Below are 15,895 nucleotides of genomic sequence, written 5' to 3' on the forward strand. Positions count from 1 at the left end.
TTTTAATGCCAACCACCCCCAAATATGATAATCACCTTACGAAGGATCCCCTCCTCAAATCTATTAAGGTCGCTTTCTATTTTTGTGTATAAAGACCAGAGAATTTAAGTGTGATATTATAAAAAATATTTAAATAATTAGCTTTCATATTGTTATTGTACTAAAGCCAAAATGAATAATTAAAATGTTATCTGTAAGGATATGCCGATACATACAAATATATATCAGAAAATCAGAAAACTTCTCTAAATGACAAATTTTCTATGTGGTCACAGACGCCTTGACACCACTGTATCTTTAAGTTATTGCATACCATTAAACAGACCATTCATTTGACCTTAGAGATCTTGTTATCCATTAAAGAGAAAATGCTGGAAGTAGGGCATTATTTTACTCCACTGAAGACCCACAAATCTTATCAAGTTCAAGTTTTAACAATGCCGCATTGGATACAAAGAGGCATATTTTTTTCAGACATAAACTCCAGGGTGCACTGTTAAAATAAGTGCAAGGGATAACAAAAGCCTAAGTCTACTAAATTAAATGATTACAACATACATCAAGGGGGTTGGGCACTTTTTCACCATAGTTACTGTTCCCCTCGACAACAGTGGAGAGTGACAATTATATTCAGGGTCCTTCAATACCCCCAGGTTTCCCCTGCTCACTCACTCGATTTGTCTCCATTAAGCACCTGGGACGGTGAGCGTCTGCTGCCTGCACATGAGAAGAACGGGGAACTGCTGACACTGCTCAGGCAAGATTGTTATTTTCTGACTCAAACATTCAATCAGCAATGCTATGAACAGAAGCATTTAATTACACACAGATTAAATGACATGGTCAGAAATAAATATAGCCTGCCACAAGGCTGTCTCCACTTATCTTTAGACACTTTCCAAGAAAGTCTGTGTCTGTTTGCCATGAAATGAAATTACGTGTTTGAGAGTAATTGAAGAGTAAATAAAATTATTGTATATAATATCCATCAGTGTTTAAAGAAATTAACATATTTTTTTCCGAAGCGTCAATATTTGCCACCTGGAGTTGACTTAGGGGAATTCCTTTATTTCCTCTATGATGACTTATTTTTGAAACCGTATAAAAAAACACACTTTGTGCATTGAGAGAAAAAAAAAATCAGAGAAAAATAAAACACTTTAGGACATTGTAGGGCACTAAGACACCTAAAAAAAATCACCTAGTTAATTTATTTATTTTATTTTTTTCAACTTGTGGTTCAGGGCTTCCATAGCAAATACTTCAGTTTAACCAGTTCATAAAAAATAATTTCTCCATCTGAATAATTACAATAATTAACTAGACCTAGAGTACAAATTTTATGGAATACATAAAATGTTCCACACACACGTTTACACTGTTTTTATATTAAGCTAATTATAATAACTATTTACTAACCCTTACCCATAGCCTAAACCTAAATCTATCAGAAAACTTTTTGCATTTTTAGAATTCAAATAAACTCTATGTGAGTCACTAACCCTAGGTAAATTATGAATATTGTGAAACATTTAATGAGATAACCCAGGATTACACACAAGTGTAAAAAGCCCAACAATGGACACATCTATTGCTCTGTGTTGTAGTTCTGATGCTACAGTCACTAAATATTTGATTGCCAGTTCCAAGACTACAGGGTTCAATAAATGTCTTTCTATTTGATTAAACGTTTATTTGCAGAGGAAGTCTTGTGTGGTACACCGTTTGAACATTTGTCTTAGGTGGTTTTGCTCTTGGTTAGTGATACCTGGACAGAAGAAAGGGGGCACACATAGTTAATTCTCTTGGTGAGACTGTCAGCATGGGATCTGGTTTCTCCTCCAATGCCCCTAAAACCATCTACCTGGACGTAGATGGCAAAGTGCAGAAGGTGAGCATCATGTTTAAATGGACACATGTTTACCAGAATTCAAAATCTTAGTTGCAGATTATTGGTTAACATCATTGTTGCATCCGAAATCAAGGCTAAGTTAAATATAACTGACTGCTGTGCATCATAAAATACTGCTGTGTTGTTGAATACCTCACCAGTCTCTATGTATTTTTTTTTATTTATTTATTTATATTTTTTTATGTAGTTTGCTTAAAGGGATTGTTCATCCAAAATGAAAATTCTCTCATCATTTACTCAAACTCATGCCATCCCAGATGTGTATGACTTTCTTCTGCTGAAAACAAACAAAGATTTTTAGAAGAATATCTCAGCTCTGTAGGTCCATACAATTGAAGTGAATGGTGACCAGATGTTTGTAGCTCCAAAAATCACTTTAAGGCCACAGAAAAGTAATCCATAAGTCTCTAGTTGTTAAATCCTTACAGTATCTTCAGAAGCGATACATGAAGGGTGTGGGTGAAAGTGAAAGTGGAGATTTATAGTAATAAATTGTACTTAAATATTTATCTGTTTCTCACCCACACCTATCATGTATCACTTGTATGGATTTAACAACTGGAGACTTATGGATTACTTTTCTGTGGCCTTAAAGTGATTTTTGGAGCTACAAACATCTGGTCACCATTCACTTCCATTGTATGGACCTACAGAGCTGAAATATTCTTTAAAAATCTTTGTTTATGTTCAGCAGAAGAAAGAAAGTCATATACATCTGGGATGTATGATGGTGAATAAATGATGAGAGCATTTTGGGTGAACTATTCCTTTAATCTAAAGAACAGTCGATAAGGGTGCTCAGAGTTGCATTTTGAAAATGACATGAAGCTGTGTATAATTACTGAGCCCCAAAATGTTTTTCTCGTTGACATATACACAGTAGGGATGCTTGAGATGACAAAGATTATAATAATGAAGCATTTGAAATATGCTAGTATTTTTTACTCATTAAATGATTCTATATATATATATATATATATATATATATATATATATATATAATATTTTTTGTTATGTTGAATTTTTCACCACTTCAACACTTACAAATACTTTTTTGTTTTTTTCTGTTATTTTTTCCAGTATCAGATAGCCAAGGAGAATGTGATCCATCTAAATCACAGTCTTTATTCAGTTTGATCAAAATCCTTTTTTTACAGTCTCTAATGCACATAAGCCAAATCATATGCTCCGTATTTCTGAATCAAAGCCACTGAACAAGATGTTAAGCAGTTTGGCTGTCAAAAAGAGTGCAGGAAAGTCAATGTGCACAGGTTAAAAATACAGCTCAAGATGACGTGTTCCACAGGTGTAACTGACAATACATGCTGTTGTGACACTTGACGACCATAATTGTTTTCTGCATTGTGTTTCCCAGAGTCATTTTCCCATTGTCTGAAGAACAATTAATAAGACTCTTACTCCATATAGAAATAATAGATTAATTTTCTTACTCATTACATGTGTACAATTTTATGTGGCAGAACTTTATCAGTGCTATCGTGAAGCTCACACAACATGCTAAGTTCAGTCAGAGACGCCAAGTGGACATATGGCTACTGTAGTACACAATCTGCTACCGATCGGAGCCTGTCTACCACACCTGCATCTGCTGCACCACCTTATTCTTCATTCAATTAATATACTCATCAATACCATCAAAACTGCCATTTTTCTTTTATAAATAATGCTTAAACCATTCATATTTAGAATCAAATTTTTTCGCTCAGAGGCTGCTCTTTTATACAGTAGTTCAGGTTAGGAGACTTAAAGGGATAGTTCATCCAAAAATAAAAAATTCTCTCATCATTTACTCACCCTCATGCCATCCCATATGTGTATGACTTTCTTTCTTCTGCTGATCACAAATGAAGATTTTTAGAAGAAGATATCCAATCCATGTGAATGGATACCAAAATCTTGAAGCTCCAAAAAGCAAATAAAGGCAGCATAAAAGAAATCCATACGACTCCAGAGGTTTCATCCATGTCTTCAGAAGCAATATGATAGGTGTGGGAACAGCTATCAATATTTAAGTCCTCTTTACTATAAATTCTCCTCCCTGGCCAGTAGGTGGCGACATGCATGAATAATGTGAACCACCAAAAACAAAAGAAGAATGTGAAAATGAGAAGGGAGATTCATAGTAAAAAAGGACTTAAGTATTGATCTGTTTCTCACCCACATCTATTATATCACTTCTGAAGATATGAATTTTACTCATATGGATACTTTTATTCTGCTTTTATATGCTTTTAGAGCTTCAAAATTGTGGTACCCATTCACTTGCATTGTAAGGAACTACAGAGCTGAGATATTCTTTTAAAAGTCTTTGACATCTGGGATGGCATGAGTGTGAGTAAATGATGAGAGAATTTTCATTTTTGGGTGAACTATTCCTTTAATGAAGTAAGGTGTTTTTTAAATCCCATGTCATTTTCAATGGTATTTTAAGTCAAGTACAAACATATCTCAGAATACATGTTTGAGTTTTGCAGTATGATAGTGTGTTAGAGTGTAATAGCTTGAGTCTGCTGTTCACCTATTGTACTACATACATGTACGACAACAAATACAGCTCTTTTACAGCTGACACACCCTTATTTGTCCTCTTGTGTAGGTGCTGTTTAGTCGTCACTGCAGCCCATGTGACATCAAGGAACTTCTGTGTTCCTCCTCCAACACCCCCAGGTCTGTACAGTATATCACTGTAATTTCACCACTAACTAACACCACTCCATCTTGAAAACCTACATTGATCAAAAATGGAGTTCTCTTTTGTGTACATGATGCTCGGGCACTGTACCTGAGAAAACAGCTCAGTGTCAGATGTTTAGTAAATCCACAGAATTTCATTTCAGTTTCTGTTTTATTCCTCCTCTCTATAGGAACACAGCTATAATGATGGTGGACCCTGAAGGGGCTCTTGTGTCCATTGATCCCACAATGCCCACCAACTCCCGCAAGTAAAAAGCAGCTTTGCTCTTGTTTGTAGAAAGAATTATGTTAATTTTCATTTTGATCTCTTAGTTAATGATCCTATTCTGTCCTTTCAGCTCCCTGTACAAAGTCATTCCTTTATCTGCTGGCCAGTTGGGGGGTAACATATATCATCTTACACTTTTTTTCACTGTGTTTGGCTCTTACGTATGACCTTTAGATCACTAGATCTCCATTTCCTCATACTAATGTTTCCAGCCAGGATTATTCTAGTTTTTAATTTTAAATGTATTTTAATGCTCTTATTATTTAATTTGTCTTGTCAGTTCACTTTAGCTTTCATTTAGTTTCACCCTGTTACTTATCGTTTAGTTTTAGATTTTCCCTATTTTATAGTTTCAGTTTTGTTTTATTTTGTTTCAGTAAATTTGGCTGCCAGAGTTAGTGCATTAACTGATATCATGTAGATATTTTTTACATTTTTCAGTGTCATCTAGTGTTTTCTATCTAATGGCATTTTCATGTTTAATGAAGGCGGGTTGTCAGTGTTTAAAATTGTTTAATATATTGCATATCAAAAGATAAACTTAAAGGAATAGTTCACCCAAAAATTCAGAAATGTCAATGGGTACCAAAATGTTGAAGCGTCAAAAGGCACATAAAGGCAGCATAAAAGTAATCCATAAGACACCAGCGGTTAAATCTATATCTTAAAAGTGATATGATAGGTGTTGGTGAGAAACATATAAATATTTAAAGGAATAGTTCACCCAAAAATGAAAATTATCTCATGATTTACTCACCTTTAAGCCATTCCAGATGTGTATGTCTTTCCTTCATCAGCAGAACCTAAATGAAGATTTTTATAAGCACATTTCAGCTCTGTATGTCCATACACAGTAAACAGGTGCTATCAGGCTGCTGGCTGTTTGACGGTCCAAAAGGCATATTTAGGCAGCATAAAAGTAATCCACACGGCTCCAGTCGATCCATTAATGTCTTCTGAAACAAATCAATATGTTTGTGCAAGAAACAAATCGATAATTAAAATGTTTTTAACTTAATATAGTTACTTCCGGCCAGTGCTGGGATGTTGTCATTCATTCCGCTGTTCTTCAGAAGACATTAATGGATCGACTGGAGTCGTGTGGATTACTTTTATGCTGCCTAAATATGCCTTTTGAACCGTCAAACAGCCAGCAGCCTGATGGCACCTGTTTACTTGCATTGTATGGACATAAAGCTGAAATGTGCTTATGAAAATCTTCATTTCGGTTCTGCTGAAGAAGGAAAGACATACACATCTGAGATGGCTTAAAGGTGAGTCAATCATGAGAGAAATTTTATTTTTGCGTGAACTAATCCTTTAATTCGTGATAATTTTTATTATTTAGTGTTAGTTCTTATTTTTGTTTCAGCTAACAATATATATATATATATATATATATATATATATATATATATATATATATATATATATATATATATATATAAACACATAGTTTTCATCTTTGTTTTCATTAACAACAATACCACTGTTTTGAGCCAAGAGTTACTCTGCCTTGATTTACAGCCTGTGTATTTAACTCCACAGAAAAGGAAGATATGTTTCAAAATGTGCTCTCACAGGTAGCAGAGCAATTCAGCAGGTAACAGACATGTTTGTTTTCCCATGGATAGGAGATGAATGAACAATCCCTGCAATAATTCTGTGCTGAAACCAGGCCAAATTATCATTTTCTTCTGCTACACAGAGCATTCAAAATCAATGAACTGAAAATGGAAGTGACCAACAGACTGGCTATGCTGGAGAAGAAAGTAGAATGTATGTATTGGTAATGTTAAAGTTTGACTGTTTGCTCTCATCTACAAATGCTCATCATGTGCTTGACATTGTTTGATAGAAAGACACAGTGATCATAAGATATTCGTTTTGTCTTGTTTTGTATTAATATTAGTAGTTGTGTATGCTAGCATTAACAACCCCTGGGATGTAAACAAACCCATTACCCTAAGTATTTAACTTCAGGGTGTTACTCATCCAGCACCTCTGTGCTTAATGAATGATACCTTAAATTGTGTGTCTTGTTGAGGCAAGGTATGCTATTAATTTTCCAAGTGCTCAGACTTATGAATAGGCTTCCAATCTAGGGACCAGAATATCACAGACACCTAGTACCAACTACCCAGAACACTTTAGCAACCACCTAGAAACACTAGCAACCCAGAACTTCCTAACAACTGCATTGCACACATTTGCAACAGCATAGTAATGCCTGGCAACACCCTAGCATTTTTGTGGCGAGTTTTGTACATGCAATCATCTCTCACATTTTCTTCATCTTCTCTACAGTGGAAGGTTTGAAGGTTGTGGAGATTGAAAAGTGCAAAAATGACCTGAAGAAGCTGCGAGATGAGATGACGTCCAGAGCAGGAGGAAGGTAATGCTTTCCAATTAAATCAACGCATGCTTTACAGTCTATCTGCTTATCCGTTTAAAGTGGCCATCAAGGCAGTTAGGCGAGGCTTATTTTCAAACAAGAAACACAAAAAAATGACTACTACTTCACTTTCTTTTCAGAGTGAATTGTACGTGCAAGTATAATTTTTCAGACGATGGAAAGAAATTAACTCCTAGACGTGACGTGCCCAGCTACCCAAAGGTGCTTTACATTTTTTTTAAACTTTCTATGACTGAATAATGTACTCTGGGGGAGAACTCACTGATTGTCTTGTTTAAATGGCATTACTTTTGCAAACCCTGTCTTGATTTCCTCAGTACACACTTTCTCAAGAGACCATTGAAGCTCTGAAGAAACCAACCTTTGATATCTGGCATTGGGAGCACAATGAAGTTAGTCGGCTTGGTAGAATAAAAACATTTAGAGATTCAATGATTTTTGGGCCGCTTCTCATTTTCATATATTCACATTTCCGCTTTGATAGATATTTGATAGTGACTTTACTGTGTGTATTTTTCAGATGCTGAGCTGCCTAGAGTATATGTATCATGACTTAGGTCTTGTGAAGGAGTTTAACATGAACCCTATCACTCTCAAACGCTGGCTGGTAAGACAATGGAATATAATCTTAAAGGATGTGTAATTATTTAGGTAAGTTGCTATAAATATACTGACTTGACTTTACTTGCATAGCAATATTGTCTTCAAACTGTTGCTCCTACATGCCAGTAGATGACTTGAAAGAGAAAACTCACAGTAGAAGCGGACAACTACTGCGCCCCTTGTGGCAATGTTGAGAATGCAACACATACTTGCATTGTATTATAAATTGCAGTCTAACTCACTTTGGAACACAACCTCTCCAAGTATAGCTGCAGGCCGAGGATCTCCAAATGGGGGCGGAATCTCCAAAAGAGTGGCCGGATTACTCCAAAAGTGTGTTGTGCCAACTCCAAAGGGGGCGTTACTACTACTTGGATTAGGGAAAGGGTTAGGTCAGGCTAGGGACTCCCTAAATCTTTGCTGGTGATTTGGAGCTCTCGCCTCTTTTTGGGGCTCTGCCTGCAGCTATGTCATTCTCAACAACGCACAATATCGATCTTGTGTCACTATATGCGTCTGCGTTCACGTACTTGCATAGAGTACGCTTCGGCCTTAAAGGGATAGTGCACCCAAAAAGGAAAATTCTCTCATAATTTACTCATCCCAGATGTTTATGACTTTCATTCTTCTGCTGAACACAAACAAAGATTTTTAGAAGAATATTTGAGCTCTGTAGGTCCATACAATGCAAATGAATGGGCAAATTTTGAAGCTCCAAAAGGACATAAAGGCAGCAAAAAAGTAATCCATACGACAGTGGATTTAAGTCCTTTTTACTATCAATTTCCACTTTCATTTTTATTGATCTGTTTCTCACCCACACTTATCATATTGCTTCTGAAGATATATGATATAGATTTAACCACTGAAGTCTTATTGATTACTTTTAGGCTGTGTTTATGTGCTTTTTGGAGCTTCAAAATGTTGTGACCCATTCACTTGTATTGTATGGACCTACAGAGCTGAGATATTCTTCTAAAAATCTTTGTTTGTGTTCAGCAGAAGAAACAAAGTCATAGACATCTGGGATGGCATGAGGGTGAGTAAATAATGAGATCATTTTCATTTTTTTGGGTGAACTATCCCTTTAAGATGTAAACGCCCTCCTTGCATATGAAATGAGCAACAGCATTTTGCTGCAGTCACTAATGTCGGAATGAGTTGTATTGGCAGCTTAGTTCCAATAAATGCTCTTTTTGGACTGGGTAGGAAGTTTTGATTCATCATTATATGACCCCTTAAAAAATTTGTTAACTTAAACTGAAATTCTAAAATTTTCCACTTGAAATAAATTACCAGCTTAACGCATTATAGCTTTAATTTTGCTAATTCTATTTATATATTCTCAGCTGGGCATTCAAGAAAATTACCGTACCAACCCCTTCCATAATTTTCGCCATTGTTTCTGCGTGAGTCAGATGATGTATGGCATGATCCACCTCTGCAACCTCCAGGTGAGAACTCTCTTACATACATGGCAATTAGCACTGCAATTACTCTGGGACAGTAAAAGTGGATCGCTGTGTGTGTGGCCTCCAGGAAAAGCTTTCGCTGACAGATTTGGGCATTTTAATGACTGCTGCAGTGTGTCATGACTTGGACCACCCTGGATACAACAACACGTAAGATCCTCGCTTCTGTGTCATTATGTTCTCAAGTTAGTTCTTATAAAAACCATACAGGTGTACCCAGGTATTTTCCTCCACATTTGCTATGTCAATTTTACAGTCATACATCTTTGCCATTTATCTTAGTAATCATTGGCTTGACATATAACGCGATAATCTAGCATGTTCAGTGGCTGTCCTTTGACAGGTATCAGATCAATGCTCGCACTGAGCTGGCTGTGCGCTACAATGACATATCTCCCCTGGAGAACCATCACTGCGCTGTGGCCTTCCAGATACTCTCACTGCCTGAGTGTAACATATTTGCCAACGTGGACCCTGATGCCTTTAAACAGATTCGACAGGTACACCTGTTGTTCCCTAGAACAGCCATGAAATGTCCGCCATTTATGTTCACCCAAAAAATATAAATTCTCTAATAATTTACTCACCCTTATGTCATCCGTGTGTATGACTTTCTTTCTTTTGCAGAACACAAACAAAGATTTTTAGAAGAATATTTCAGCTCTGTTTGGGTGAGAAACAGATCAATATTTAAGTAAAAAAAAAAAAAAAAATTATACCATATATCTCCAATTTCCCTTTCACTTTCAAAATGTGAAAGAAAGTGAAAGTGGAGATTTATAGTAAAAAGGACATAAATATTTATCTGTTTCTCACCCACATCTATCATATCATTTCTGAAGACATGGACTTAACCACTGGAGTCCTGTGGATTACTTTTATGTGATTTTTGGAGCTTCAAAGTTCTGGCCACCATTCACTTGCATTGTATGGACCTACAGAGCTGAGATATTCTTCTAAAAAATCTTTGTGTTCAGCAGAAGAAAGAAAGTCATACACATCTGGGATGGCATGAGGGTGAGTAAATGATGAGATCATTTAATTTTTTGGCTGAACTATCCCTTTAATTTACAATCTAAGCCAGCTTTTTTACAATGAATGTTACGTATTTGTGTTAAATGAATATTTATTCGCAGGCTATCATCACTCTGATTTTGGCGACTGACATGGCTAGGCATGGTGAAATTCTGGAATCATTTAAGCACAAAGTGGACAACTTTGACTTCACCAACGAGGAGCATGTGACCTCTGTATGTACTGAACACCACATGGCATAAATCAGCAGTGAACACAACACAGTGCGATAAGACCTTTGTTTGGTTTTGGTTTTGGTTTGGTGTAGATGGCATTTGGCAGTTTGACAGGTAAAGATTTGTTGACCCACTCTTTGACCGCATTTACACCTGGTATTAAGATGTGTCTCGGGTGATCCGATCACATGTGGTCAGCGAGACACATCACTGTTTACACCTGCCATCTCCTGTGACCACTTGTGTTTGGATTTCGAGTGGACTTACATCAATTACTTTGTCAGTGTGCTACTGCATGATAATAAAAGTCATAAAAGACAAAGAAAGTACTAATAATACCAGCACGCTGTTTCTCGTAGATGCAGTTGAAATTCAATCTAAGCACAAACGCAACATTTCGAGCAGAATTATCCGTTGTTTTAGTGGAGTACCCGTATTAACCTGAGCTTAAGATGTGTGTGCTTGTCATCTGCGTCACTGCATGTTGATATAAGACACACAAAAGAAGATCTGTGAAGTTCTTGTGCTTGTATGTGCATTCGCGTGAGGGCTGGTGCTTCACTCACTGCTGTCCAGGACGCATTCAGGAGGGATAAGTGTTTACACCACATATGCAATGTGGTCACATGTGTTTTCGACTACCTCCATATGTGGTTTTTGTGATCCGATCTTCCGAAACGCCTCTTACAGTAAAACCAGGTGTAAATGGGGTTTTCATGTTCCCCTGTTATATTTTCAGATGAAGATGGTCTTAATCAAATGCTGTGACATTTCCAATGAGGTCAGGCCCACAGAGGTGGCAGAGCCGTGGGTGGACTGTCTGCTGGAGGAATACTTCATGCAGGTTCTGATGTATACTAATGGCTCACTAATTTAAAGTTATCAATGTGATAACTTTGCGCTTGTCAAGTTTTTTCATTTTCAGTGTGTTGACGTATTTATGATTGAAACAGGAAGTTTGGGATGGGACATCGAAGGGCCCATTCCTTGTTTTAGGCAGACAGTTTTTTTAAACAGTCATTAGCCTAAGGGTTACGTCACAGTCATGAACATAATTTGCTACTTTCTATTGCTAGTCAGAAGTACTGGTATAATTAGGGGAAGGGACATTCTCATTCTAGAGAACATTATTGGGCAAAATGAGTGAGAGCAGTATGAGTCATCAATATTTTTGGTTCTTTTTCCCAGAAAAGAAAATGTGTAAAAAAAAAAAAAAAAGAAAACATTGCTAAAAGTTCATTTTGTCAACTTGTAGGAGAACACTAGCATATAGCTGACCTCAAAGCAAGCAGAAATGAACTTAAAACCATTGTCTTTGTTCAGAGTGATCGAGAGAAATCGGAGGGGCTTCCTGTGGCACCCTTCATGGACAGAGAAAAAGTGACAAAACCCACGGCACAGATTGGCTTCATTAAGTTTGTCCTTATCCCCATGTTTGAAACTGTCATGAAGGTATATGAGACACGTTCTGAAGAAATATCTATATTACCTAATATCTGTATATACTGTATAATAATAATATATATATTATCTTATACCTGTATATGAATATTTAAAGTCAGTCAAACCATAAATGATGACATGATTGAAATACATCATGTTGTATCATCTACAATGTTGAATATGTAGGTGTGAATGTTTGTTTTTGTCTCTCAGCTCTTCCCTCAGATTGAAGAGATTATGGTGCAGCCTCTCAGAGACTCACGAGACCACTACGAGGAGCTAAAGCAAATTGACGATGCCATGACCGAGGTAAATGCTCCTGTTTTTTGACATCATTCATAGTCGTGGCCTCTTTGTTGCTTTTCACCTACAGTATATTCTACATCGATCATCCACAACATTAAAACCACCTGCCTAATATTGCGTAGGTCCTCCTCGTGCCACCAAAACAGCGCCAACCCGCATCTCAGAACAGCATTCTGAGATTATATTCTTCTCACCACAATTGTACAAAGCGGTTATCTGAGTTACCACAGACTTACTGAGTAACCAGTCTGGCCATTCTCTGTTGACATCTCTCATCAACGAGGCATTTCCGTCCACAGAACTGCCGCTCACTGGATGGTTTTGTTTTTGGCATGATTCAGAGTAAAGTTTAGAGACTGTTGTGTGTGAAAATCCCAGGAGATCAGCAGTTACAGAAATACTCAAACCAGCCCATCTGGCACCAACAATCAATCATGCAGATACGGGTCAGGAGCTTCAGTTAATGTTCACATCAACCATCAGAATGGGGAAAAAAATGTGATCTCAGTGATTTGGAGTGTGGCATGATTGTTGGTACCAGATGGCTAATTTGAGTGATGAGAGAGGTCAGCAGAGAATGGCCAGACTGGTTCGAACTGACAAAGTCTACAGTAACTTGGATAACCGCTCTGTACAATTGTGGTGAGAAGAATGTCATCTCAGAATGCTGTTCTGAGATGCGGGTTGGCGCTGTTTTGGTGGCATGAGGGGGAGCTACACAATATTAGGCAGGTGGTTTTAATGTTGTGGCTGATCGGTGTATATACAGTATAGACTACCTTCTGTGAATTACATGACAGGATAAATAGCTTTCCAGATTTTATATGTAAATTAGTTGATAGTAATGTTGTTAAAAGTTACCAATGACTAGGCCCAGATGGAATCTGCAGACTTTCTTTAAGCATTTTCTTTGCTGACTTTGGGGAAAAACCTGTGGAATGGGTTTAAACATGATAAAAATGTGTTAAACTGAGCTGAAAATACTACATTATTATTATCAAATTAAACAAAAGACTGAATATTCTGGAGTTCAGTAGGAGCCGATTCAATGCGGGCCTTCTACTGACTTTATATCAGGATATAATCTAGAATATAGGATAGCTTTCCTGATAAACTGTAGTGGTTGGATTGGACCTAAGATGACACAAAACGTTACACAAATAGTGCTGCTTTCAGATTTTTGGGTGTTTGCCTGTAAAGATATGTGTTTGAAACATTTTAGTCAAATGTACATGCAGTGATTCAGTGTGCAACTGTTTGGGATTATCGCAGATTATCAATGGAGCCCCATTTTGCTAACATAAAGGTGTGTATTTTGTTCATTGAGGCGCAGAAGAAAAAAACTGAAAATATGTCATTAGGAGGGAAGAAGAAATAAGCACTACTGCAAGCTGAATGGTTCCACGTAAGTATACTTTATACACCATACACTGAGTGTGGTGTGCTTTTTTCCCCATAAACACATTTAAAGGAATAGTTCATGCAAAAAGAAAATGTCTCTCGTCATTTACTCACCCTCATACCATCCCAAATGTGTATGACTTTCTTTCTTATAACTTTTATCTCAGCTCTGTAGGTCCATACAATGCAAGTGAATGGTGACCAAAACTTTGAAGCTCCAAAAAACACATAAAGGCAGCATAAAAGTAATACATAAGACTCCTGTGGTTTAATCCATGTCTTCTTAAGGGTTCTAATGCATTTTTGGTGAGAACAGACCATCAGCTCCATTACACTTCCTAGTGCTTGATGCATGTGCAGAGTGCTAGATGGCATTAGGAAGTGTAATCGAGCTTGAAATCATGACCACCAAGGAGACTGCAGATGTCAAGATTTATTGTGAAAAAGGAGTTACATTGTCTGCTCTCACCCAAAACCGATAGGATCGCTATAGAAGACAAGGATTAAACAACTATGGATTACTTTTATGCTGCCTTTATATGCTTTTTGGAGCTTCAAAGTTTTGGTCCTTTGGTTCCTTTAATTGTAAGATGTAAATCAAAGGGCTTTTTGGTTCAAGTGGCTGATCTGTTTTCATGTGTAATTTCAGGGGTCTCATTTATCGACCTATCTGCACTGTGTGAATCAAGTTCCAGTTTGAGGATCTGTGAAAGCTCTGACGCTGGGCTGGCGTTTGCCCACTGAATCCAAAGGGTCATCTAATCAACTTATGAAATCAGGAGTCGCTTCCTTATGCTACATGGTATCAAAATGCGAGGCTGGTCTGATTCTTTCTCTTTGTCATCAATCAATTATAAAGCCTTTCTGGCTGAAAAGGGCATTTATTTATTACTGAAGTTCTGATTTTGTTTGTTGTTATACATTTTTATTTTTTTCTATCTTTAGCAATGAATGGTGAAATTTTATTTCTATTGCATCTACGTAGTATGTAGTCATCTAAAAGGTTTGTGCTCCCAAAGCAGTTATGATACCAGGTTACAGCATGACATATATCTTTTGAGAACTAACTAGTACCTTTGGAAATATGTTTTGATCATTATCAAATGTCAGCAAAATATAATACCAATCTATTGTCAAGCTGTTCTCCCATGAGTTCCTCTAAAACACTCAAGTTCACATTTATAGGTGGTTTTTGTGGTGATATACAATACCACTATAAACCATAATATCAGTCTTTTAGGATACATAAGAACTCCTATAGCAATTCGTAAATGTTCCAAACCACCTGTAAATTATTTTTACATTATTTCTCATGGAGACTTTTTTTTTTTTTTGTCTAATAATTTGTCTTAGAATGTCTTCAAAGAATTATACAGTTTCGGTCCGTTCACACCGAACACATTTTTGTGTCCATCTGCGCTGTTTTTTTATTGTTTTTCTATGTAAACATGTACTAGACCAGGGCTATTCAACTTCATCGACAAGTGGGCCAGATGGAAAAAAATCTCTGATGCAAGCGGGCCAAGAATGTTTTAACATAAAGCTTCTACCAGATATCATGTTATAGTAGGTCTATTATATTTGTTTACTATATAAATAAAACATCTGTGTTCATAGCTTTAACGATTTCACGAGAAATATTTTCAAGCAGAAAATTCTGGAGAAAAAAAAGAGATATCTAAAAAGTGCTTTCAAAATGACAATAACAGAGAGAACAATTAAGACTGATAATAAAAATTGTATTAAACAACAACAGTGAATTTGTTATTGTTGGAGAAGTTGCATCCAAAGTTACACAAATGTACATTTGTAATATATGCAATAATATCAACTTTTGTCTTTTCAAATCAAATGTTTTCTTGACCAAATTAATGAACAGAACTTTTCTGTTGCTCCAAACTCACGCTTATCAGTCGGCCATGATTTTAGTTCTTTAATCTTCCCATTCCGTCAAAATGATGGATAATGATCATTCGTAGCGCAACCTCTGAAAGAGTATAAAAAATGCGGTGCTCTTGCACAAGACACTGTAAAAACATTGAGAAGTGTCGCAACGTGCATCTAGCTCAAGTTTACATAGGAAAACAATTGAAAAACAACATGAACAAA

General features: G+C 36.6%; 1 protein-coding gene across 1 annotated transcript; it reads left to right on the forward strand.

The window, feature by feature from the left end:
* Positions 1–1,822: 1,822 nt before the first annotated feature.
* Positions 1,823–15,537, forward strand: LOC127422070 (high affinity cGMP-specific 3',5'-cyclic phosphodiesterase 9A-like). Its single transcript, XM_051665420.1, has 19 exons — positions 1,823–1,891; positions 4,530–4,600; positions 4,798–4,875; positions 4,966–5,009; positions 6,444–6,498; positions 6,604–6,674; positions 7,203–7,290; positions 7,431–7,512; positions 7,629–7,703; positions 7,832–7,918; positions 9,264–9,368; positions 9,454–9,536; positions 9,730–9,886; positions 10,523–10,636; positions 11,376–11,480; positions 11,960–12,088; positions 12,293–12,394; positions 13,722–13,790; positions 14,436–15,537. Exons 1-18 carry the CDS (start codon positions 1,823–1,825, stop codon positions 13,761–13,763), a joined length of 1,557 nt encoding a protein of 518 aa, XP_051521380.1. The 3' UTR covers positions 13,764–13,790; positions 14,436–15,537.
* Positions 15,538–15,895: the final 358 nt, after the last annotated feature.

The sequence above is a fragment of the Myxocyprinus asiaticus genome, chromosome 31 (assembly GCF_019703515.2).
Source record: "Myxocyprinus asiaticus isolate MX2 ecotype Aquarium Trade chromosome 31, UBuf_Myxa_2, whole genome shotgun sequence".
Lineage (NCBI taxonomy): Eukaryota > Metazoa > Chordata > Actinopteri > Cypriniformes > Catostomidae > Myxocyprinus > Myxocyprinus asiaticus.